The sequence below is a fragment of the Coturnix japonica genome, chromosome 12 (assembly GCF_054131305.1).
Source record: "Coturnix japonica strain WE chromosome 12, WE-NBRP24, whole genome shotgun sequence".
In the NCBI taxonomy this organism is placed as follows: domain Eukaryota; kingdom Metazoa; phylum Chordata; class Aves; order Galliformes; family Phasianidae; genus Coturnix; species Coturnix japonica.
In genome coordinates, this window is record NC_140674.1 from 14,504,721 (window position 1) to 14,528,718 (window position 23,998).

Consider the following 23,998-nt stretch of genomic DNA (forward strand, 5'->3'; position numbering starts at 1 on the left):
TTGGTGTCTTGTTCAAGTTTAACCAGCTCTGGGCTCTCATTGGTGAGGACCTGGCTGTGTCCCAGCCCCACAAAGTGCCTCAGCCACACGGTTATTGACCTGGGAGGAGTGTCTGTGACATGTGCCATCATGCCTGCATGTCCCCAGAGCTCCGTGTGCCAGGCTCTGCCTGCCCACACTGCTGGACACCCCACAGATGGGCTCGGATGGGCACCCCGTGGTGCCTGGGTGCCCTGGTCCCCATGTGTCCTCCTGCTGGGGTACAGGATGAGTGGGGCAAGACCTGGTGTAGCACTGCCTGCCACCCTGGTACCACTCTGCCTGCTAGGCCACGGGAAGCCTGGCACATGGCTGAGTGTCTGTCTGTCCTTCCTGGCACTCCTGTGGCCTGGCACAAGACAGCAGGTGAGAAGGTTGCAAGGACTCAGCTCCCAGCAGTTAGCCAGGCACCATGACGCTAGAGGGCAGGGCTGGTACCAGCACCAGCTTCACTGACAAAGCTCTGACCTGGGGGAGGGAGAACTCTGAGCTGGGAATTGGGATTCAGCGTGTCCCTGCCCTGAATGGACTGTAGCACCCAGCTGAGCAGTGGGTATGATCACACTGCTGGTGCCCTCACAGCACCCCAAGGAAAATGAGCTCCTGTGGACTCCTGCAAAGTTCAGAGTGGCACTCACACCCCAAGAGAGTCCTCAGCGCTCTGGGAACAAGAAGCTGCAGTTGCCATGGGGAGTAGTGGGGATGCAGTAGTTGCTATAGGAGTGGAACTCAGATTGTTGTGCCACAGCTGCCAGGGAAGGGGATGCGGTCCAGCCTGTGAGGGTCCTGCAGCAGCTCTGCACACCATGGAGCTTTTTGATTCCTTTCCTTTCAGCATCCTCCTGGTCCTGCACCTGCTGGTCTCGTACCCGTAAGCCACTCCACAGTAGCACCCTTAGCAACATGGGGTGACAGAGCTGCCCTTTTCCACCAGCATCTCAGGGACGCTGGAGCTGAGCATCAGCTCTATGCTCACCCTGCTCTCCGACCACAGCTCCGTGCCCCATTCCATCCTGCAGGTACAGCTGGCTGGCCCTGCACAGCTTGCCGCTGGGCCCCTTCCTCACAACCATCCTCCTGATCCAGGCTGCCACCAGCCTGCTGGCATTCAGCTTCTCCAACCTGGAGTTCCTCCAGGCAGGTGGGATGTGCGGATACAGGGGGGTGGGACAGCAGGGGATGGCGCCAGGTCTGTAGGGAACGGGGTCCCTGTTGTGTCACCTGCAGGAAGGACCCAGAGGGACGCACTGAAGCGGAGCAGCACAGTGAAGCAGCAGCACTGCCACCATTCCTGCTGGCAGCAAATTCTTTCTGCCTGCTGTGATAGCTGCAGGAGGGTAAGGGACACAGTGCTGGACACCTCCAGCACATCGCAGCCCCACGGATTGTATCCCCTATCCCTACACCCTACACCCTTCATGTGCACACCCAAGTGTGCAGTGCTGTGCAGAGGGGGCAGCGAGACCATGGGTGTCGCTGGTCCCAGTGCAGTGCCCCTGCTGCCAGCACCGCTCTATTGCAGTACTTCTGCCAGCATTGCCAGGCACCGAGGAAGTACATCAGGTCCCAGCGTTGCCCGTGGCATCGTCCCACCATCTCCTATTACCGCTGCGTCCACCTCCTGCTGACAGTCGCCACGTCCCAATCCATGGCAGTGCAGCTGTCCTGCATCCTCCTCCCACTGCTGTGCCCCCTGCAGCCCATCACCATGCAGAAGATCGATGTGTATCCTTGGTGCCAGGAGGCAGAGCCCTGCCCTGACATGCTGTCATGTACCCTGTGGTGCCATGTGGGCTGTGCATGCTGGAGCCTGTTCCCTTTGCTGTGCATATTCTCAATGCTTGTGGCTGTTTGTCCCTGACTCACCCTGTAGAATCACAGTCACCCTCTTCACTATCCTCTACCTGAACCCCATCATGCTCTGGTCCCTATGGGGCACCCGAGCACAGAACAAACCGAGGCAGCGGGTACGGCCACAGGGCACCAGAGCAGCAGATGGCACCATGACGCATCAGTGCTCCACATGGCTCAATCCCACTGTGCAAGCACCTGAGCGCAAGGAGGTACCCACACTGCCCACATCACCCCCCTCCATCCCCTCTCAGTGACGCCGCCTGCACTGAGCCCCCCTCTGTCCCCATCCCGAGGGTCACACCGTGCCACTCTGTACCCCCAGGCTCACACCTGCCTATGCTGTGCCCTATGGAAGTCAAGGTGAGTGTGGTGCCCAGTGTGATGCCCCAACCTGCCTGGCATTGATGGGACTGTCCCTGTCCCACTGTGCCCGGCTGCTTCTGACCCACACCATCAGTACTGAGACCATCACCACCAACTCCTGCACGAGCTCATCACCATCCCAGAACTGCTCGATGCTGGCAGTGTGGACATCATCCCAGATGGATGCAGCGATGTCCCAAGAGGAGGAGAGCCACGAGGTAGGTCAGTCACCTCCCACAGCCAGCAGCCTGCACCAGCTGAGCCAGCAGGATGCAGTGTGCCTGAGATGCCATGTGCACATCTGGCCCAGCCTCGGAGAGGAGGATGCAATGGGATGAGGCAGCTGGGGGCTTCTCCTCTTGTTCCTGCCCCCACCCCTGTGTGGTGGCCCCAGGGTCACTCACTCATCCCCACAGCCACCCCTCTCCTTGCAGGCTGCTGTCACAGGTGAAGGCCAGGAGGATGAGCAGAAGCTGAAGGCAGGTGAGCATCCATCTCCTGGTGCAGGCAGGATCCCCCTGTCTGCCAAAATACCCTTCTGTACAGAAGGAAAAGGGAGCTCCCAGACAGAACCATTCAACCCACTGCTCCTCAGTACCCGAAAGCTCAGGAAGTCTCAGCCCCATGGATGATGTGCTCTGAGGAGCCACCAGCAGTGCTGGCAGGGCTCTGTCTGGCGGGTTAGCATTTTTCCTTAAACAAAACCATTTGGCCCTTGAAAACCTGCCTAAACAAGCTCACCAAAGCCCTCTCTTGCCATGCCAATGTTGCCCACGCAGCTGTTGGGTCAGCATTCCCCAATACTTGGAAAAGCTCTGGAAATGGAAATATTTGCCTGGGGTGGTTTTCCACCCACCTCTGTCTCCCTGGGCTGCGGATGGAGCAGGCCCTGGCTCCCAGGTCCTTCCTCTCTCCTTGCCCTCCTCTCCCTCCCAGAGCCCATTGCCATGCTTGGGTAGCCAGGACACCAAGGAGTGACAACCATCCCGGATACCAAGAGCAGCTGGCACACATGGGAAGACACCTCCCTCACCCCAGTGTTCACGCTGTGGTCCATTTGGACAAACAGGCAATAAACATTTCCCTCCATGCACTTTTCTGCCTGGGGCCGTGAGCTGCACTGTGCATCTGGGGACAGTGACACCCGCACTGCACCACTGCCCCCCTCTCCTCCCAATGGCTTTGGGTTCAGGGCAGTGTCCCCACTCAGCCCCGCCGCCATCCCGGCAGCACCCCACGGAGCACTGGAAGCATGAGGGTGGACAAAGCTCAAGATAAACAAATAAAGCACAGCCACTGCAGCACTGAGAAAGGGACAGGAAAGGCTTTCCCAGGGTGCTGGGAGGAAACCACCGGGAGAGGAAGGCTGGGGCAGGATGGGGGCTGGATCCTGAGGAGCATAAACGCTGCACCGTCTGCTTTGCAGTGCGACACCTGAACACCTGCAAAGGTGGCATTGCAACGGTGAGCGTGTGCTGCAGTGGGGTTGAAGGATGCAAGGGGTCCTGAGTCCTAAAGCATCACCATGCAACGGTCACGGCATCAATGTGCAATGGTCAGGGTGCCCCCATACCCAGCCTCAGTGCAGATGGATGGGGGCCTCAGGGCCTGAGCCACACCACTGATAGTGCCCTTAGAGCCCTGCCCATGGGTGGCTGCAGATAAGGGTGCATGCAGCTCCCTGATTGCCCATGGAAGGCAGCAGGCAGGGCGGGAGGAGACATCCCCGGGAGATAAGGCTGGAGGGAGCAAGAGGTGGGGACCCCTGGCAGAGCTGCAGACCCCCACTTCACATCTCTGCTTTGCAGTGGGGAGCAGTCCCTGCGCACACAAAACCTGATGCCCTGCAAACCCACAGGGCTCCCGTGCCTCAGTTCCCACACTAGTAAGATGGATCGCTCTGCTCCAGTAGAATGAATGAAGTCATGGAATGAGTGAACCCCTCACCCGCTCAGTGGTGTCTCCCCAAAGCTGCTTCCAGCATCAAACTGGATGTATGGTAGCAGGAAAGCTACACATATCCATATAGGTGTGTGTATATGTGATTTTATATAATATATAGGTTCTTATACAACATGTACGTGCTACAGAGAGCTGGGATAGGTGTGTCCCAAGGCAGTGCACCCCAGGCTGGTTATCACCCCCACCAGGGCCTCAATCATGCTTCCCAAAGCAGTGCCCAGAGGGCCAGAACCAGAACCAGTGTCCCACTGTCCCCAGCACACAGCACACATTGAGCTGCTACTTCACCATCTCCAGCTGGGAGAGGAGGATGGTGGGAGGCAAGGCAGCCCGCTGTGCCTATAAGAAGCAGAGCAGGGGCTGGATGGAGCCGTTCTCCAGCTGGACAGAGGCCATCAGAGCAGCTTTGATGGCTCCAGCCGCCCCTTCCCTTTCGAACCCAGCCCCACAGATGGGGCACCCGATAACCTCTCTGCCTCCATCATCAGCCCAGCAGCTCCGGGCTCCTCTCTGTCTGCTTTTCCTCCCAGAACACCAACATCCAGCGGGGCTGCGCTCTGCTTAACATGGGCTTTGTCACCTTCAAAGGGGCCCGGTGTGGGGGTCCAGAGGAAGCACTGCAGCCAACAAACACACCGGAGCTCTGCTTCCTCCTCACTCCTAGCAGAGCCAGCGGGTTCCTGCAAAGCAGCCATGAAGAAAGGCGCCTTGTTGGAAAACAGAGGGGCTTTTTTTCCTCTGGTGGCCACCTAAAGCATCACGTGTCACTGCTGATGTTTGCATTTTGAGAAGGACGAGGTAGAAGCATGGGCTCCGGGCATTTTTTTTGGTCGAGAGTTTATTTTCTTACCCGTCTGTCTCCTGTTTAGGAGCTCGCAGGTGGAAACGCTGAGGCTTGTAGAAAGGCACACATCATCCCCGCAAATATTCTCCCCCAGAGCCAGCACACACACAGCGTGTTTGGGAAAGGGCAGAGCTGCTTCTGCCCATCCCACCCCATCCGGGGGTCAGCAATGGGGAGCTCACACCCAGCCCTGACGTTGTCACGGCACGTGCACAACGTGGGCATCGTGACTCTGCATGAGCATCAGCACACGCTCATTTGGCATCACAGCGTAATTAATAAAGCAGCTGCCCTGAGCAGCAGGGACGTGCACAGGCAAAGCTGGGCACTGTCTGAAGGCGATCACACCCAGTAAAACCCACAAGTGCTGGCTGCAGGGGAGGAAAGAGGTTGGGAGGTGCCTTCACCCACACAACAGCCCCAAGGCCATTCCTGAGACTGAGCGGAGCTGAAGGATTGGTCCCTGCTGACCACTTCTCTATGGCTATGACCTCTATGACTAAACCTCAGGAGGCTGAAACAAATAGCGGACAGCTCTGGTCATTGGGAAAACAGGCAGCGGTTTTTTCCATCGCCTTCACAAGTTTTTTTAGCTGTTACATTGAAACAAAAAACACAATTTTTTTTTTCCCCCTGAGAAGTCAGCTTTCTACCAAGCAGCCCCCTGGCCCTGCTGCGTGTTCATTCCCAGAGGAGCACACAGGGCAGGGATGTGCATGGGGCTGGTGACACAGTGTGAAGCTGTGGCAGGGCAGAACAGCACACACCAGGTCAGCACATTGGCAGGGCAGCCAGGCTGTTATCTCATTTCCCAGCATCGTGCCCCCATTCTCCAGCCCAATTGAGGTGCTTCGTGCACCCAGGGAAAGAGACACCTTTGCAGGACCCCCTGCTTGGAGGCACCACGTTGTTGCAAAGGAAACCACAGATATACCTGCAACAAACCTGCACTGAGCACTATTGCTCAGCCACACCACAGCAGGCAGCCTGCCAGCCAGGGCGGGTTTTACAGCTGCCAATAAGAAGCAATTAGCAAGAAGGCAGAGAAATCCTCCTCTCCCTGCTAATCCCACCCCAATTAAAGCCCCCTTTGCTTTCAGATATTGCTCAGAGAGATTAATCTGCCTGCAACGGGGCTTTCCAGGGGGCTCACGGCACAAAGCAAAACCTCGGGTTGGGAAGGGCTGCCCGCACCTGCTCGGTTAATTACCCTGACAATGGCTTCAACAGCAGGAAAAGCACCGGGGCCAAAAAGCTGCCATCACGGAGCTGCAGGAAAGGCAGCAGCCTGGCCCAGCTTCATGCTGGCTGCAGCAGCTCCGGGTGCAGAGCTGTTACTCTGCCCCTGGGGACAGGTTTCCCCTGCAGAGCCTGGCAAGGTGCTGCCTTCTCTTTTGTTGTTTTTATTTCCCCAATTTGGAGTCTTCTACTGCCAAGAAATTCATTTCAAAACCCCATACCACAGATACAAGTGGTCAAGTCTAATCTGAAGTGCAACACGCTCCCTTATCTGGGAGGGTGGTTCTCACCAAGCAGCTCTGGCTGCTGCTTATCACAACACAGCGCAGTGTGCAACACAGAGCAAACCAGGGGGAAAGTCCCAGCTTTTCCAGCCTCTTCCATGGCCTTTTTAGTGTGAGCAGAGAGGGACTTTTGCCCCTACCTATAGAGAGATATGGGCAGGTGGGAGCTGGCTGCTGCGGGTGACCCATCGGCATGTCCCACACTCTACCACCACGTGGGTTGCTTCATGGAAGCACTACAGATGCTAGGTGGCATCCCTGGTTTGGAGAGGCTCCAACCACAGAGTCTGCAGAGAAAAATTCCAAAGGCTCCTGGATTCAGAAAACAGCTGATTGAGGGGAAATGCTTGGGAAAAGAAAGAGCTTTGGGAAGGTGTCTGAGATGCCTGCTCAGAGAATAGGGAAAGAGAGGGGCAGTGTTTTGCACTTGAGATGCAGATCAGCGAGGAACAGAACATAGAGGAGCAGAGGGAACTCGTGAGGATCCCGTGATGTGGGGCCCAGGACCCTCTGGGCTGCGTCCCAGCCCCATGCCTGCCTTCTTCACGTTGCCTTTTCCCTTTTTGCTTCCCACCTCCAGCCCCCAGAGCAGCGGGGGTGCGATAAACGCACAGAACTTGAGAGCTGAGCTGCTTTGATGTGTCCCCCTGCTTCTGTGCCTATTGTGCTCGCATCCTGAGCTTGTTTGTGTGCCTGTCCCCAGCCCCTCAGCCCCCTGCGGCTGCCTGGCTCAGGCACTCCCAAGCAGTAGATAAGTGCAGCCAGGATCACTGGGCTGAGCTGCTATGGGGGCCAGGTGCAGCTCCACAGATAGTGGGACTGTAACCACACTGACCCCATAGCATTGAGGGATCTGGGTTGCCAACGGCTCCTGCTCCATCTCTTGCCAGCTCTGCTGCCTGCTGAGTGCTGTCTGTTGGTGAAAGCAGTATCTGCCCCATGCACACTGGAGATCTGTCCTAGTGCTGCTCTCCCCTGACCCTCTGTGTTAGCCTCCAGCAAGAAGTACAGCAGTGGCAAGCACCTCCATCCCTGCTTCCCTCCTGGTGCAGCTCCTGGAGGGCTTGGGGTCTTGTGGGAAGATAGAGGTCCCTGAGTTGGGGTCTGTATGTTTCTGTGAGTCCCATATATAGCGTCCTTGGCCAGAGCCTCCCCTCATCTCTGCAGCATCTCAGGCCAGATGAGGACAAGGAGCCAGGCCAGACCCAGGTGCTTCCCGGGGAAGGACACAAGGACAAGGGTTATCTCAAAGGCAAGACACAGTGCTACCTGCCATGCCTCCACTCCCTCCAGCGTCTTTTCCTGCCTGTTTTCCTTTGCTGTTTATCTCTGGGGGTTCTGTTTTCCCTCTGTTTTTAACTCACATCATCAAAACTTACAAAGTGCTGCTGGTCACACAAGTGTCAGCCGCCCCATAAAACAGAAGTGAAACTGTATTCTTGCTCTGTTTGGTCTCATGTTCCAACATGAGGGACACAGTCACAGCAGGGGGTTGATGAATGAAGGACCAGGGAGTCACTTGAGCCCAAGTCAGGGGACCCACGAGCCCCTCATGAGCTCAGAGAACACAAAAACAGACGTCTGAGGGCACTGCAGCCCAGAGAGCTGTGGGTGCCCCATCCCTGGAAGTGCCCAAGGCCAGGTTGGATGGGCCATGGGCAAACTAAGCTGGTGGGAAGCAGCCAGCCCACAGCAGAGTGTTGGGACCAGGTGGGCTTTAAAGTCCTTTCCAGCCTAACCATGCTGTGATTCCATGATCTAGAAACACCAGGGGCAAGTAGCCATGAGGAGGAAAGCCTTGATAGAAGCTGGCACCAGGGCTTCCAGCCTGCAGCAAACGCAGTGTAAAAGGGGTTAAACTGCTGTCAAGCACCACATTGCATTTGAAGAACACAACATTTTGGGGTAGTTCACCGCCAACACAAGCTGTGGTGCAAAAACATCTGTTTCTGAAGAGTTATTTTCTTTTCCCAACAGGTGAGGAAATGGGGAACTGCTGGGCACACACCCTGAGATACTGTGAGAGGGAACAGAAAACACCTGTGGTGAGCATGTGTTATGGAGAGCTGGGGCTGGCACAGCACAGCACATGGCAATGGCTCTGAAACAGAGACAGCAGCTGATGGAGAGGCAGAAATCTGGGGCTGCTTTTCAGCATCGCTCCTCTGAGATCTCCCAGAGCTGTGTTGGTGTATGTGCAATGTACTGAGTGCTGAATGGAGCAGCCACTGCCAGGGAATGGACTGGAAAGCCCTGTTTTAGGTTTTACAAATAGGGAACTGAGAGCTCGCGTGGTTTTAGTGGGCTGCACATAGGCCTGCCTGGAACAAAGCAGAAGGAAAGCAACTTCTCAGCAAACCTTCGTGCAATCACAGCATCATTAGGGTTGGAAATGACCGTTCAGTCCAACTGCTGACCCATTCCCATGGTAGCACTGACCATCCATCCTCTTTCTGCACCCTCCCACACTGCTGGCTGCCCAGGTAGATGGGCACCAAGGAGGGCAATGCCCGCTGCAGCACACAGCTCTGCCAACAGCCTGAGCCTCAGAGCCAGAGCTGGGGCCACAGCTGCTCCCTGCCACATCCCACCAGTGCTCCCAGCTGCTGATATACAGGAGGCCGCATCGCATTCTGACCTGGCTAATCCCCCCCCTTTATCAGCACAGGAATGTATTTCTTTCCACGAAACAACATAATCCTCTTTGCAATCATGTGTTCCGCCAAAGGACCAACTTTCCTCTCCCATCTTTCTTTCGCAGGAGCGGATTGGAGGCAATAATCCATCCCTACCAGCTTTAACGAGGAAGGGAACATCGAGCAGAGCACGTGCACACCACAACCTTGGAGCTGGCACTGCTCTGAGTGATGGACCGAGCTCAATGGCAGCAGCTGGGAGCTGTGACCTTCACTCAGTGTGGAGCATGGAGAGGAGGCTGTGGGGCCTCCTGTGACTATAGGCAGGCTTTGTGATGGGGGGACCCTCAGTGCCCCATGGGGACACCATGACCCCACTGCTGCAGGGCGCTGTGTGTCTCCTTCCCCAGGCTGTGCTTTCCTGAGCGCTCTGTTTGTGTTTGCAGCGCCTTTGTTTGCTGCAGATCTTAGTTATTGCCTTCATCACCCGGTGGCACTGCACAGCCAGCTGCTATAGGCTCACCCAGGGCTTTATAGCTTTCATAAATACCCTCCACACACCATTTACTGCTTTCACCTTTATGCTGCCATGCTGTGCTTCTTAAAGCTTCCCAGTTTAAGGAACCACATGATTCTGCTGCCGTGTGAGAGACCAGGGCTGCGATGGGGCTGTGATGGGGGCTGTGATGGGGGCTGCGATGGGGGCTGCGATGGGGGCTGCGATGGGGGCTGTGATGGGGGCTGCGATGGGGGCTGTGATGGGGGCTGTAATGGGGGCTGCGATGGGGGCTGTGATGGGGGCTGTGATGGGGGCTGTGATGGGGGCTGTGATGGGGGCTGTAATGGGGGCAGGCTGCAGAGCACATACACCCCCCCCCCCCCCAGCACCCACACGGCGCGGAGTGACAGCGGCTGCGCGGTCTCAGAGCCAATCAGAGAAGGGCAGGGGACGGAGGGGGCGGGGCGTGCAGGGTGATCGTGGCGCACGGCGCAGTGAGCGGCAGTCGGTGCCGCTGAGCGGCGAGAGGAGGGGGCGGCTGAGGAGCGGAGCGGAGCGGAGGGCGGGTGAGAGAGCGGGCCGGGCCGGGCCGGGAAGGAGGGGAAGGAGGGAGGGGTGATCCGCGCTCAGGTGTGGGGCTGAGGGGGGTTGTCCTGCTGGGGGCGGGGGCCGCGCTCATTCATCGCACGCGGCTGCTCTGACCTTGAGGTGCCCGCGGGGCGCCGTGCATGCGGCCTATGGGCACGCGGCCTATCGGGATGCTCGTCCTGCTGCAGTCCGGCCCTCTGGCTGTCCTTACAGCCCATAGCAGCTGCTCGGCTCTAAGCAAAGGGTGAAACGAGGCCTGGTTATTATTAACCTTTGATTTTCTCCGCCCCAAGCAACCAGCTTGTTGCACAGCTCGCAGGTGTGAAGGTAATCTGCTTTATACCTGCGGATCTGCTATACCTACTATTCAATGCCCTGCCCGTAGGGATCAGCTCACAGTCGCTTCTCAGTGCGGTGCTTCAGGACATAACATGAGCCGGGTGGTTCCGACCCACGCTGTCCAGTCGGTACCGCACGGTGCTCCTTCCCGCAGCAGTCCGAGGGAGGAGTGCTGAAGCACCGAGGGAGACGAGCCGAAGCAGTTCAGGTTGCAGCATTGAGCATTTGTTTGAAATCCAGGCTGTGAAAGTGACCGCTGCTTTGGGTGGCTGTTGTTGGCCGGTCAAAGCAAAGGTTGCCTTTATAACACTGGAAAGAACCCAATCGCATAGGAGATACCTTCCAGAGATACCTTCCTATTGGAAGTGCTGCTATGGGGTTGGGAACTAGTGCTGCTTTGGTGTAGGGTGCTGTGCCACCCCTGGCTACCAGTTAGATGCTCATCTCCATCTGCCATTGAGCCGGATCCTGATAGACTGAGGTGAGTGGTGCCTGTTGTCACCACCTCCTGTCACCCCTTCCTAAGCAGAGGTGGTCCTGCAATAGACAAGACCCTTGGCTTTTGAGCTGCGCTACCTACCGCCATTGAGGTTCCATGAAGAGTTATTGAGAATACATGAACTTGCTGGTTGCATTCAGGGTTAATGGTCAAGTTTGTCGTCGGTTAATCAGCGCTGTGACTTAGATAGAAGCATGCACGTGCATTCCACTATTGACTTTGATCTTGGGCGTCTTTTGTGGTGGCAGGAGAACAGCCAGAATTGATTTGTTGTGCTCTGAATTTCTAGGCCTTCGGTCAAGTTGGTGGGTATCCTTCTGGAAGGCAATGGATCATGCCAGAGCAGCGCTGTCTAACTTGGTAAGTCGTGACACCCCTGTGCTGTTTATCAAGAGATGGGGTGGTGTTAGGTGCTCCTGTGTGGGTTGTGAGCTTCCCTGTAGCTAACTGGCTGTGATAAGGTGGTGCAAGCTGCTTGGTATGGTGGGGTTATCAGTAACTGCTGTGGTGTCTTGGGTCTTTCAGGAAGCTGAAAAAAGAGATAAGCAAGGGGGGTGAGCTTTGAACAGTGTCCCAGGGGGAAGTGCAGCTGAGGAAGCTGATCATATGCCTGTCAGGACAACCAGCTTGTGTTCCGTTACTTTGGGGGGCGGGTAGAGCAGGGAGGGGGAGGTAAGTTCTACTTTAAGTTCAGACTTTGTGACATGGGACCTCAGGGACCTGGACAAGCTCAAAAAGTGGGCCTGTGAGAACCTAATGAGAGTCATCAGGTCCAAGCACAAGGTGCAGTCCTAGATGTGTGTACAGACTGGGAGAAGAAGTTGAGAGTGGCCCTGCAGAGAAGGACTTGGGGGTTCTGGAGGATGAGAAGATTGATGTGAGCCAACAGAGCTCCACAAGGCAGGAGGGGGTTAGAACTAGACGGTCTTCAAGGTCCCTTCCAACCCAAGCCATTCTATGATTCCCATGGGTATCTCTTTTCAGCGTAGCTCCCTTATAATATTCATCAGAAGTCTAATTTAAGAATTGCTTGGGGCAGTTTAATGTAAGGTTATGTAGACGCAGGATGAAACTACTTGTGTCAAAGTGAATGTGGCTCAAAGGCACAGCTGTGGAGGGGTTGTCTTTCTTTTCTTCTGTTCAGATCAAAGTTCCATTCTGTGCAAGCTGCACGTTTTCAGGTCAGAGCAATGCAATGCTGATTAAGACCAGGAGATTCTGCCAGCCATTGCTGTGGGGTCACATGGGAAATGTCAGTGCTATTTTCTATGTTGTATCTGTAATAGAGTCCAAGCTAGAGTCAGACGCTGTATGGATGTTAGTCTGGTTGTGTCTGTTCAGAGCAGCCAGTGCGACTTACTGACAGCCAGTGCTGGGGCTGTGCTAGTGTCATTTCAGGTGGGAGACCTGGATTTAGTTCAAGTGCTGCTGCCTATAGGCTGGTGTAGCAAACTCCCTTCCACGGTGTCTCTGTCTTTTAACAGTTCAGCGTCGAGCCAATGTCGTACACACGTTTCAGCATTGCCCGGCAAACAGATGGAGACAACAGCCACGTGGAGATGAAGCTGTCTGCTGATGATGAGGAAGGAGGGGATGTGGAAAGGCCTGAGCACATGCATGCCAGTATGGCTCAGCCACAGAGAAGTGGCAAGAGGCTCTGCTTCCTAGTTATTGCAGCTCTTCTCCTCCTTTTGATTGGTAAGGAAGGGTGGGAAGCAACTGTGAGCAGTGGACTGTAGTACTGCACCCCTCCAAGGCCATTAGTATTAGAATTTGTGGTGTTTCACGAGGTGATTAAAGCACCTCAATCCAGGCTGCAGCTTCTTCTCACCGTCTCTTTAGAATGCCTAGCTCAAACTTGCAATATAGAATTGAGACAAAGAAGTGTGAAGCTTGACAGTGAGACTGTGACTTAACTGAATTAAAATGGGTGGCTGTGGCAAGGGTTCTGGTTTTCCCTTGATATGCTCTAAGTGCTCCTCTAGGCATGTGGATGAATATAAGAGGTGCTTGATACTGATCTCTCAAAAGGTTTCAACTCTGCTGCCAACCTAAAGTAAACATTCTTCCCTCTGAGTGGTGCTGAGGGGACTCTGCCAAACGCAAGATCACATCTGCATTGTGCTTTAAAATGTGCCAACTCAAGCAAAATGTCAGGATGCTATTCCTGTGTGTCCCTGGGTATGCCAGCTTGTTAAAAATGGTGTGAGAACAGAGATGCATCTCAACTGTCAAGTTGCTGTGAGTGCATTTGTGTGGCGTGGAGCTGGTATAGTTGTCTTTCTGACCCTCTAAGGAATATGTATTCTCTTTGTAGGGTTTCTCATTGGCTACTTGAGTTATCGTGGACGAATGCAGCTGGCTGCCAGGTGTCAAGATGGGAGCGGCAGTTGTGAGATAACTCCTACTGCATCTTACTTAGTGGATGGCGAAACTGCAGAAGAAGAGATTCAAGGACCACCTGTCATCTACTGGCCTCAACTCAGAACCATGTTGTCAGACAGGCTGTCAGCCACGCGTCTTGTAGACAGTTTGAGGTAACAGTTCCAAAAGGTGTAGCTTACAGCTATGGGAGGGAACAAGGGTTTTAATGGTGCAGGGAGGCATGTGGGCTTTAAATGACCCATCTGACTTGAGTGAGTAGGTTGGGATGCTGAAGTGCAATTTGGTGCTGTAGCCTAAGCCGTGTATCTGCTACCTGCAGGCAAAGGACAGATGTGAGCTCCTTTGAGGCTGGTGAGGCTGAAGATACGACCATGGCCACCTACATTCATGACCAATTCAACAGCTTCTTCTTGGATAAAGTGTGGAACGATGAACACTATATTAAGTTGCAAGTCAGAGGCAGGTATGTTAATGAAGAAATGCAGATCTGTCATATACATAGCATGGGTCTCCATAGCGCTGAGTAAACATGGAATTTCTGATGAAACTGTGAGCCTATTACACCTCTCCAAAGCAGACCTTATTTTGGCAAACCATAGCTTCTCCTTTCTCCAGACTTCTCATATCCAAGGGGACTAGTAGCAGATCTCTGTATTTTTCTTGGGACGGCTTTCTCTTACAGCACAGTTAAGAAATAGAGGGAAAAGCACACTGAGGAAGAACAGCTGAAAAGCAGACTTCCAGTGTCTGTAATTAAGCAGTGGCTCCCAGTGGCTCAGGAGGGTATCAGCTGGCATTGTGTTGGCTGACAGCTCACATCCACAAGGCTTCTTGCCCTTCATGCGAGGGGAATTCAGTGTGCTGGCCAGCTTTTCTGAAAGAACCAGTAAGAGATGCAGAAACACAGGCTATTTTAATTGCTGTAGAATTTAACCTTCACTGATGTATCTGAACAATCCCAGAAATTATTCTGGGAAAGTACTGGGGTGAATCTTCCTGTTTCAGGCTTTGCTTTGACTTAATATTACAAGAATTATGGAAATATGTGAGGTAGCTAAATATTTAGTTTGTGAGAGAGTGTAACGCTGTCTCCTAACTCTTAACAGCACCAGGAACAAAGTGTCTGTTTTGGTCGGTGAGAGTGAGGAGACCTTGGAGACTCCTGATGCATACGTGGCTTACAGTGAGAGTGGCTCTGTTTCTGTAAGTACCTTCAAGAAAATTATGGGATTTGTGCACGCTTGTCAGATGGTGATGTCTGAAATAGATTGCCTCAAGATAGGCACTATATAAGGGCCTCCCTGGTTAGAGAGCTGGTGGGGAGGGGGCAAAGAGTGGGCACACACAGTTTTCTTCCTTCAGCAAGATACAGTTTAAATTTCCAGCCCAGGAGCTTGGATAGAGATTGTGCTCTAGCGTGTTGCCTGTGATCAGAGTTTACATTGCTGAGGTTGAACTGCCTTATGTTAATGGCAGACTGATGTGTTCCAGGCTCCGTAACTTTGTAGGCTGCTTCAAGTGTCTTACAAGTATAGGCCTGCTGTGTATATAATAGTGTTTCTGTTCTAGGGTAAACCTGTCTACCTGAACTATGGACTGAAAAAAGATTTTGAGACAATACAGAAGTCAGTGGCTTCACTGAATGGAAGCATAGTCATTGTCAGAGCTGGAAAAATAACACTTGCTGAGAAGGTAGGCACTGTGCGCCCCAAAGCCTGGCCAAACATGGTCTGATTTTTAGTCACACCTCTCTGTCTCAGTTCAGGTTTCTAGAATTCACAGGTAAACTTGCTCAGCAGGTCTGGTCTTGCTTGTTTTCTCCAAGCTTCCACGTGCAGGTCTGGACACAGATTGAAAGGAGCTGGTTACCATTTATGGGGCCAGTGTTCTTAGCCTCTGGCAGCCTGGCTGGGATGGCCAAGCATCTGGGAAAAGCAGGGAGAAGGAGGCAGTTGGGGGGATTGCAGGTGCAGCAATAGGGCTGTTAGAAGCAGAACAGCTTTGTCTCCTTGCTGCTACAGCCAAGTACCTTCAGAACCTGGCTGCTGTGTTTCACTTGGTTCCTTACTGAGCCTTCACTTGCACCAAGAGCTGGCACTGCCTTCCCAGCCTGTTGCCACGTGTATTGCTGTAACGTTCCCTCCATAGGAAGTAATACCAAGCAGTCTATAAAAGATTCAAGTCCTTTTGTACGCAAGCCTGTTTTAGGCCTGTCCCACAACTGCTCTTCAGATGGATACTTGTGGAGAGGCTGGCCTGTGGGACTGCTGGGTGTGTGTCATGGACACAGAGCTGAGAAGCGCTTCCACAAGTGCAGATGTGCAGCCAATATTGTTCTACCCTTCAGGTTGCAAATGCCAAAGAGGCAGGAGCAGCTGGAGTCCTCGTGTACGTGGATTCACACAAGTATGGGATAACAGATACGCTTATCCCATTTGGCCATGTGAGTATGCAATTGGCTCTTCTGTTTGCTATTCTGACTAATTATTTTTTCCCCCGTGGGCTGCAAACTGTAGCAGTCTTTCTGCATGCAGGCTTCTAGCTCAAGCAGCACTTTGTGCCTTTGTGTAGTTGGTCTCTTCTGAGACCTGAGGAACTTCTTGCTTTTCACAGGCCCACCTTGGAACTGGAGACCCTTACACCCCAGGCTTCCCTTCGTTCAACCACACCCAGTTTCCACCAATTGAGTCTTCAGGACTACCCCACATTGCTGTTCAGACCATCTCTAGCAGTGCAGCAGCCAAGTTGTTCAGGTAATGGTTTCTTCTGGCTATTGTGCTGGTGTCTGTTGCAGGGGTTAAGGATGGTGTTGAGGTATTATGAGCCCAGGGAGCTCCCTGCTGGTCTCTGCTGTGTATCGCAGGAACCACTTACTGGGACTGGCTGGAAACGTGATGCTTGTGTCCATATCTTGTAGCTTAAAGATGGGATAGCTGGATAGTAAATGATATCACATAGCTATCCTGATGTAATATAACTAAGCGAGGCCAGAGCTGGATACTGAGTTTAAAGGGGGTTTCTTTCCTCAGCAAAATGGATGGAGACTCATGCTCTGAAGATTGGAAAGGTGGGATCTATTCCTGTAAGGTGACAACAAAGCAGGAGAGCAAGATAATGGTGAAAATAGATGTGAACAATTCCATGAAAGACAGGAAGATTCTGAACATCTTTGGTGCTATCCAGGGATCTGAAGAACCAGGTACGAGCAATTACGTTGTGGCTCTGGCTGGAGGGTAGTTTTCATCAGTTAGAACTAAGGCCTTTCTTTCTGGATTAAGAGTAAAACTGAACTGTGCTGGCAGGGAAAGGCTAAATGAAAGCAGTGCACCTCATACAGAGGTTAGGCTCTGTACGTAGCTCCTGGCACAGAAACTCAAAGCTGCCTCTCTGATAGACAGTGTTTGCAAAGTGAAGCTTGTATCTCAGATCTTGATGTCTCCTTTATAGATCGGTACGTTGTGATTGGAGCCCAGAGAGACTCCTGGGGCCCAGGAGTGGCTAAAGCTGGCACTGGAACTGCTATATTGTTGGAACTTGCTCGTGTGATCTCAGACATAGTGAAAAATGGTAAATACTTGTGTACTAAAGCATGATACTGGCTTAACTCTATGTTTTTAACATTGGAGAGCCCTGTTAAAAAAATGAACCTTTGAGAATGCATAGGGAGTCTGGAAGGGTTCTGAAAGGCTGTTTCTTGTCCAACACAGACAACCAATGCAGTGAGCACTTGTTTCCAAGGGACCACCTGCTTGTATCTGGTGTGGCTTGAATGCAAGAATATGCTTGTATAGCATGCACTACAAACCTCAGATCTGAGCTGTCTGTTGTGCAGCCAGGCCTGAAGGTGAAAAATAGTTCAGCAGATGGAGGGATGGGGGTTGCATGATGGCACTTACTGCAAGTGCTCTTGTTTCCAGCATTAATTCTGAGCTCAGGCAGCTAAAGAAGAAAGAGGAAATATAGAGAGCATGGCTTCACTGTACAGTTCTGCTGCACGAAGGATTTGGAGGGGGGCTGGAAAAAGGGGACACTTGCTGCCATGAGCGTGCATATTTGTCTGTGGCAGCCAGAATGCTTAAGCTCTGCTCGAGTAGCAGGTGATTGTTCAGCCCAGGCCCTGGGTGCTGATCTGCATCTCCATCTCTTTCATTGCAGAGGGCTACAAACCAAGGCGAAGCATCATCTTTGCTAGCTGGAGTGCAGGAGACTATGGAGCTGTGGGTGCTACTGAATGGCTGGAGGTACAGTTTATATGATATACTTATGTTTGACTGCTCAGTCATTTCTGATTTTATTTTACTTTTTTTTTTTTTACTGATTTTATTTTATTTTACTTTTTCAGTTAAGTGCCCTGGTGTTATTCTATTACTGCTGTCTTAAAGTATTTGTTTTGTTCTAGGGGTACTCTGCCATGCTGCATGCCAAAGCTTTCACTTACATCAACTTGGATGCTGCAGTCCTGGGTAATTTGCTGCTCTCCTTTCTTTTTCCCCTTGAAATTAAGTGGGACCAGAATAGTTTGACAGACATTGATTAGCCTCCAGAAATGGAAACTCTGCTCTGTCTGTGTCAAGGGTGCTGTTGGATGTTTGGCTGTAAGCTGGAATGACTCCATTTATCATTGGCTGTACTGAAGCGGGGAGGTTGCTGCAGCCTGAGCCAGAAGAAGACTGTTCTTCTAGGTCGCAATAAGTTCTGCCCTCCATGCCTTGAAGACCCTTTGGCAACAAGCTATAGATAGATTATCACCTGTGTCAAGTGATCTTCCTCAGTTGCAGGGCTGAGCTGTTCTAGTAGTTATCAGTGTGTCAAATGCCCTTTTTCTTTTGCAGGAGCAAATGACATCAAGATTTCTGCCAGCCCCTTGCTGTATGTGCTGCTGGAAAGAATTATGAAGGGGGTGAGTTGAGAGGTCTTGGGCTGATTAAGTGCTATGCTAGGTTATCTTCCTCACCAAAGCCGGCACCTTTTCAGGAGAAGCATCATATGAAGGGGCTAAAATATACTGGAGGGCTCTGTCTGAAGTCAGGTGGGCTCTGGGAATTGCAGTTTGTGTCCTGTGTGAAATCAGTAAATATCACTGTTTGGTGGGAGGTCTGTCCTGCACATAGAGTGTGCTTGTGTGGAAGAAGACACAGGTGTAGCTATTCAAGTTCTGGGGCAGATACAGCAACCAAAACAGAGGTCAGAACAAGTGCAGTGACTGTCATCTCTCTGCAGGTGAAGGATCCAGCATCAAACTCAGGAAACCTCTATAACAGAGTTGGCTCGGACTGGGTAAAAGCAGTGTAAGTATTGCTGTCCTGCTGTTTGGGAAAGCAGATTTCTGTAGAACAAACTGAACAACTTCTGCTCTTTGTGCTGGAATGTCATGCCACTGTCTGGAGCAGGCTTTACCTGTTGCGGTGGGTTCAGGCAAGTGTGAACAGCAGAGCAGTAGCTCTGCTTAGTGCTGCCCCAAGCTGCCTGTAGGCAGTTCAGGCGCCCTCTTTGCAGGTCAAGAGCCACCTTGTACAAAGAGCAGTGACCAGCAGCCCTTGGCACTTGGCTGGGACTCCTTGCCAAAACCTGTCTTGTCTCGACAGGGTAGCCCAGCTGGTTCAGTGCTTCAGCTCTAGCCCTTTAGCCATGTAGCTTTCTTTTCTGGGATGTCTAAACCAGTTGGTAACTACCCAGTACTTGTCTCTTGCAGTGTTCCTCTTGGCCTGGATAATGCAGCATTCCCTTTCCTGGCATACTCGGGAATCCCAGTGGTGTCTTTTGGTTTCTACAATGTAAGTACTGTCTGTCTAACTGCCTGGTGTATTCAATCCAAGTGCTATAGGGGTATTACTCTCCAAGATGGCAAAGCCTAGAGTGCTGTCCTGAGCCTAGTGTTCACGTAGGAGCCTCTCTGGGAGAGGAGATGTGACCTCTCAACCTGGCAGCTATGGCAGTACATGTTCTGAAGGTTGCTGCTGGAATGTGGTTGGCCTGTAGTGTATCTTTGAGCACCTTGGATGCTTGTGTTCTGTTGGGGTGGGATTCTGTCCAGATCTGCTGTTGTAGCTTGTTGCTGCAAAGATGGCCTTAGCCAGTCTGTAGAACTGGGAGCCTTTATGGTAACAGCTTCCTTGGCTCATGAATGTTTGGATCTTGCTAGTGTCAGGCTTCCTCCAAAATATCTAACGTTGTTCTGCCCAGAAGGGCTGGAGAGTACTGTCAGCATGCACCAAAATATGTGCTGGAGTCTGCCTGCTCACAGCTTTGCAGGGAAATCTGAGGGAACGGGCTAACAAACTAGCAGAGCATCTTGCCTAGTGCTGGAAGCTGTGAGGGACTAAATGTAGAAGGTCTGTTCCCTCTCCTGTGCTTTGAAGTTTTTCCAACCTAAATCTCAATACTTAGAGGCATGAAGAGATGGAATGTACTGGGAGATAACTTTGAGCTGGTGAAGCTCTTCTGTCTAATTTCAATGTCTTCCTTCTTCTAGAAAGATGAGGAGTATCGCTTCCTGGGCACGAAGGATGACACACTGGAGAACCTGAGGAAGATTAACAATCTTGATGCTCTTTTGCGTGCTGCTGCGGAAGTAGCTGGACAAGTAGCTCTCAGGCTGACCCACGATCACGAGCTCTTCCTGGACTTTGGGAGATACAGCGAAGAATTACTGGCATACCAGGAGAAGTTTTTACCTTACATTAAGGATGTGCAGGTGAGAAGGGCGCTGAGTGCACTGAATCCCTGAAAGCTGTTCTGGGGCCACATGGTAACAGTACTCTGGGACTGTTAACTGCAATTGGGTGCACATCTTCCTCCTCTGGATACGAGTGTTATATACTCTGAGTTGATGTTCCTTATACAGCAGTACAGGCAGTGTAGCTGTGGCTGACAGATGTAGCTGATGTGGCTGTGGTAGAGGAAGTGGATGTGGGTGCTATGGTTTCTAGCCTGGATGTCATGCACAGCACAGCTTTGCGTCTCGTTTGCACCTCTGCAGCAACAGTACAAGAAACTGTGGGTGGGGAGAGACATAAGCTGTGCTCAGTGACCTCAGAAAAGACTGCCAGGAACTTGCTCTGCTACTTAATTAAACTGGCAAAAAAAAAAAAAAGAAAAATTCTTGGTAAGAGCTGCAAAAGAAGAAAATCAGGTTTGCTAACAGCTCCTCCCTCACAGGAGCTGGGGTTGACCTTGGACTGGCTGTTTTTTGCCCGTGGTGACTTCCAGCGAGCTGCAGATGCACTGAGAAGAGACATTGAAAACAGCGACAGGGAGAACAAGGTCATCCGCAGAGCCCTGAATGACAGGATCATGAAGGTAGGTGTCTGCAGCTGGTTTGCCTTTCCTTGTGAGGTGAGCACTGGCCAGGTTGGGCTCCGTACTTGGAAGCTGCAGACACTGTGCAGATCAGCATTTCTTCTGCTTGCTAAGTGTTAACATGACTTCTTTGCTTGCTGTCAGGATGTGGCCCTGGCAGAGCTGCTGTAGGGAAGGGTTTGGTGCTGATGGGAGGCTGGGGGCTGGTGATGGGGGCAGATAAGGAAAGAAAAACCTGGGAGGTGAGAGTATAACCCTGAGTTTGCATCTCTGCTGCAGGTGGAGTATGACTTCCTGTCACCATATCTCTCACCAAAAGATGTTCCCTTTCGCCATGTCTTCTTTGGCAAAGGCAGCCACACCCTGCAGAGTCTGGTGGAGCATCTGCAGCTGTTGAAAACCAACAAGAACAGCGTGGATTTGAACTTACTGAAGGAGCAGCTGGCCCTGACAACGTGGACCATTAAAGGGGCCGCTAATGCCTTGGGAGGTGATATCTGGGATACTGACAATGAATTCTAGACACTGCAAACACCTGGTTAAGGTACAGGGTTAGGGAAACCCACTCCCTAGCATGGCGTTGTTTTTCTGTAGAGGGCTTTTTTTTGTTGTTTTTTTCTTTTTGGTAACAAATCTTTTCCTCACCAAAGTTGAACGTAACATTTAAATCTCACCTTACACAAATTCATTGGAGGCAATTCTAAAGCAGGTACTAAAATGATGATGAAATCTGATCAGGCTGCTGTCTGACCACGATCCAAACTTGTCACCTGCAGCTGCTTGTGGGGTTTGCTCTCTGGTGTACTGGAGAGCTGACAGCACAAGGGAATCCTGAACCAGTACCTGGAGTGGGGAGGTACTGTGTCTATCAAGAATCTTTTTATTGTTGGCCTCCTAAATGTAGTGACAGGGCAGGGAATGGATTCTTCCAACACAGTAAGGATCTCTTCTCTGACCAGTGAGCTGCAGGCACAAACCTATGGTTGAAGAATAAAAACAGCAGCCTGTAAGTGCTGAGTTATCAGCAAGCTCTGAAGTGCCCGGCCTGCCTTTACTCAGCAGCAGGGCTCCAGTGACATCTTGGAGGCTTGCTGCTACAAGGGCAGGCCTCAGTACCTAGGAAAGATAACCCAAAGACTGTCGTGCCCCCTTTTGTATTCCTAGCTGGCACCTCTGCGAGTCCTGCGGCATTAGAATCATAGACTAGAATCATTGAGAGCCAGCTCTAGGCTGGCACTTCAGACCTTGCTGTGCTGGGGCCTTTTGCAAAGCAGAGTCTCTTGCTGGCCAAACTCTGTTTGGCTGATGCCATTTTGCAGGATGGCTCTTGTTTGACACTGAGATATTTATTTGTTTATTTATTTATCAGTGACAGCGTTCACTATAAATGGTGTGTGGGTTTTTTTTATAGAAGATAATTATCGGAAGCAGTGCCTTCCATAATTATGACAGTTATACTGTCGTTTTTGAATAAAGCAGCATCTGCTATTACAATCAAACATGATACTGGAACTTTGCATTTAAAATTATCCAAGCAAACCCCCCCCTCAAATGTTATTTTTAAACCCGGTAGCAAGTCTCTGGGTTGCGCTTCTAAATGACTCTTGAAATGCTGAAAAGCAACTCAAAATTAGGAGATTTTGGCTCCCTGAGGTGTCTTGTGCCGCTCTGTGGGCTCAGGACTCCCTCTTCTCCCCTGTTTCTGGCAGCCTTTTGCTCATGTGGTGGCATTGCTCCATAGAGGGGCATAGTACCCTGAGCAGGGCTCGCTGTGCAGCGCTCACTCCATCCACTGTGCCGCACACAAACTCATCCCTCAGATTGGGCATTGGGCCCCATTGGAAATGGCAGCTTTTTGCAGACTTCCAGTACCTTATGTATCATGAAACCTAACTGACATTATCGGGGGCAGTGTCTTCCATAATGTGTAAAGAACAAGGTAGTTTTTGCCTACCACAGTGTTATATCGGAGGCAGTGACCTCCATATGTTGCACTATGGGTGTACGTAATTATCGGGGACAGTGTTTCCCATAATTGATTTATGCTTATCATGAAATGTCATCTGCAAAGCTTGATGGTTAGTATCTAACATGGATCGACTTCCTGCAGTCCTATTTTTTTCCACTCTCCTGTGGTGATGCAAATACAAACTTCAATCTCTTCTGTCCTTCTGTAACTCTGTAGGCTGAACTCGTTCTAATAGCTGTGCTGTTGTGAAGTTGCTTCTTGCCCCAAGTAACGAGGCTGGGGTTGGGATATTAGTGAAAGCTAGAGTAGTTAGCAGTAGTTTGTGTGTTCTGTGCTGTCGTAAACTTCCTTCAAACCGGTCGCAAAGACCTCATGAACTCAAGGTGAATGTAAGGGATGGGGCTGACTGCTGGCTGAAGGGCTCGGGATGCTGCTCTGGGTGTGTGTGCTACTACAAAGAGCACTTGGTGTTTGACAGCTGCAGATTGCCAGGAGGAAGGTGGCAGTCAGCACCTGGCTGTGTACTTCATATAAAAGCAAAAGAAAGTGTTAAAAGTCATGCTAACTAAAATCAAGAGCATTACCTCTGAGGCATAGCAGTGATGCCTGAAGGACACGCAGTTGGGTGAGAGACTTAGAGTCCTCCACAAAGGTGGGGTGTGGATGCCCACTGCTTGTGCAGTGAGTTCAGCCCACGTGAACCGAGGGGCTCTGTTTGCATTCATCAGAACCTGGCAACCTGCTGTCCAGGTCTGTGTGAGTCCCAGCACTCATCCTTAACTGCCCTGCTGTCTCCGAGGCACATGCACAGCCCTGTGTAGCTGTTTCCTAGTGACACTTCTCCAGGTGGTATTTAAGAGCTTGCTATCTGTGACTCCTTGCTGTAGCATTTGCATGCATCTCGATGTCAGACTTAACCGTGTGCTTTGTAACCAGCAGAGAAAGATGAAACCTGGCGGGTCAGCAGCCAGCACAGCCATGTCTGCTGCTATGGCAGGGCTGGTGTCTGACCTGGTGTGGGGTGTTGGTGTCTGTATCGAGGTTACCTGCTGTCTGCTTCAATAAAACTCCTGAAAGATTCAACACTGATCTCTTGTGGGTTCTTGATGCTGCTGTAGTCACTGGTGGGTGGGTGGAAGGAGGCTCCTGGAGTCCCAGCTTCACACTGTTCTGCTTGCAGTGCTCAGTGCTGTTTCTCT

The 23,998-nt window shown here is 51.8% G+C and overlaps 2 protein-coding genes across 4 annotated transcripts; both read left to right on the forward strand.

Moving 5' to 3' along the window:
- Positions 1–775: 775 nt before the first annotated feature.
- Positions 776–3,349, forward strand: LOC107318217 (uncharacterized). Of its 3 annotated transcripts, none has more exons than XM_085513086.1 (9): positions 776–910; positions 1,059–1,180; positions 1,267–1,376; positions 1,562–1,764; positions 1,913–2,102; positions 2,216–2,253; positions 2,351–2,478; positions 2,691–2,739; positions 3,193–3,349. In XM_085513086.1, exons 1-8 carry the CDS (start codon positions 846–848, stop codon positions 2,705–2,707), a joined length of 873 nt encoding a protein of 290 aa, XP_085369212.1. In that variant the 5' UTR covers positions 776–845; the 3' UTR covers positions 2,708–2,739; positions 3,193–3,349. The 3 variants fall into 3 exon arrangements, with proteins under 3 accessions (XP_085369212.1, XP_015727285.2, XP_015727286.2); XM_015871799.3 differs by having other exon boundaries at positions 2,351–2,474; XM_015871800.3 differs by having other exon boundaries at positions 1,574–1,764; positions 2,351–2,474.
- A 6,874-nt stretch (positions 3,350–10,223) lies between these two features.
- On the forward strand, positions 10,224–23,882 carry TFRC (transferrin receptor). Its single transcript, XM_015871822.3, has 19 exons — positions 10,224–10,286; positions 11,436–11,506; positions 12,631–12,844; positions 13,464–13,683; positions 13,851–13,994; positions 14,638–14,734; positions 15,101–15,223; positions 15,879–15,974; positions 16,145–16,284; positions 16,561–16,730; positions 16,979–17,098; positions 17,687–17,772; positions 17,931–17,994; positions 18,364–18,431; positions 18,752–18,819; positions 19,224–19,305; positions 20,004–20,225; positions 20,690–20,830; positions 21,110–23,882. The coding sequence occupies exons 2-19, from the start codon at positions 11,474–11,476 to the stop codon at positions 21,350–21,352; spliced, it is 2,331 nt and encodes a 776-aa protein (XP_015727308.2). The 5' UTR covers positions 10,224–10,286; positions 11,436–11,473; the 3' UTR covers positions 21,353–23,882.
- The last annotated feature ends 116 nt before the right edge of the window (positions 23,883–23,998 follow it).

What these genes read in the sequence shown, in the direction of transcription:
- LOC107318217 (XM_015871799.3), top strand. Translation starts at nt 846, where the DNA reads ATGGAGCTTTTTGATTCCTTTCCTTTCAGCATCCTCCTGGTCCTGCAC. An exon ending in CACCTGCTGGTCTCGTACCC is followed by an intron (nt 911 to 1,058) that starts GTAAGCCACTCC and finishes TCCATCCTGCAG; the next exon opens with GTACAGCTGGCTGGCCCTGC. An exon ending in AAGCACCTGAGCGCAAGGAG is followed by an intron (nt 2,103 to 2,215) that starts GTACCCACACTG and finishes CTGTACCCCCAG; the next exon opens with GCTCACACCTGCCTATGCTG.
- TFRC (XM_015871822.3), top strand. Translation starts at nt 11,474, where the DNA reads ATGGATCATGCCAGAGCAGCGCTGTCTAACTTG. An exon ending in TCTTCTCCTCCTTTTGATTG is followed by an intron (nt 12,845 to 13,463) that starts GTAAGGAAGGGT and finishes TTCTCTTTGTAG; the next exon opens with GGTTTCTCATTGGCTACTTG. An exon ending in CTTGGATGCTGCAGTCCTGG is followed by an intron (nt 17,995 to 18,363) that starts GTAATTTGCTGC and finishes TTTCTTTTGCAG; the next exon opens with GAGCAAATGACATCAAGATT.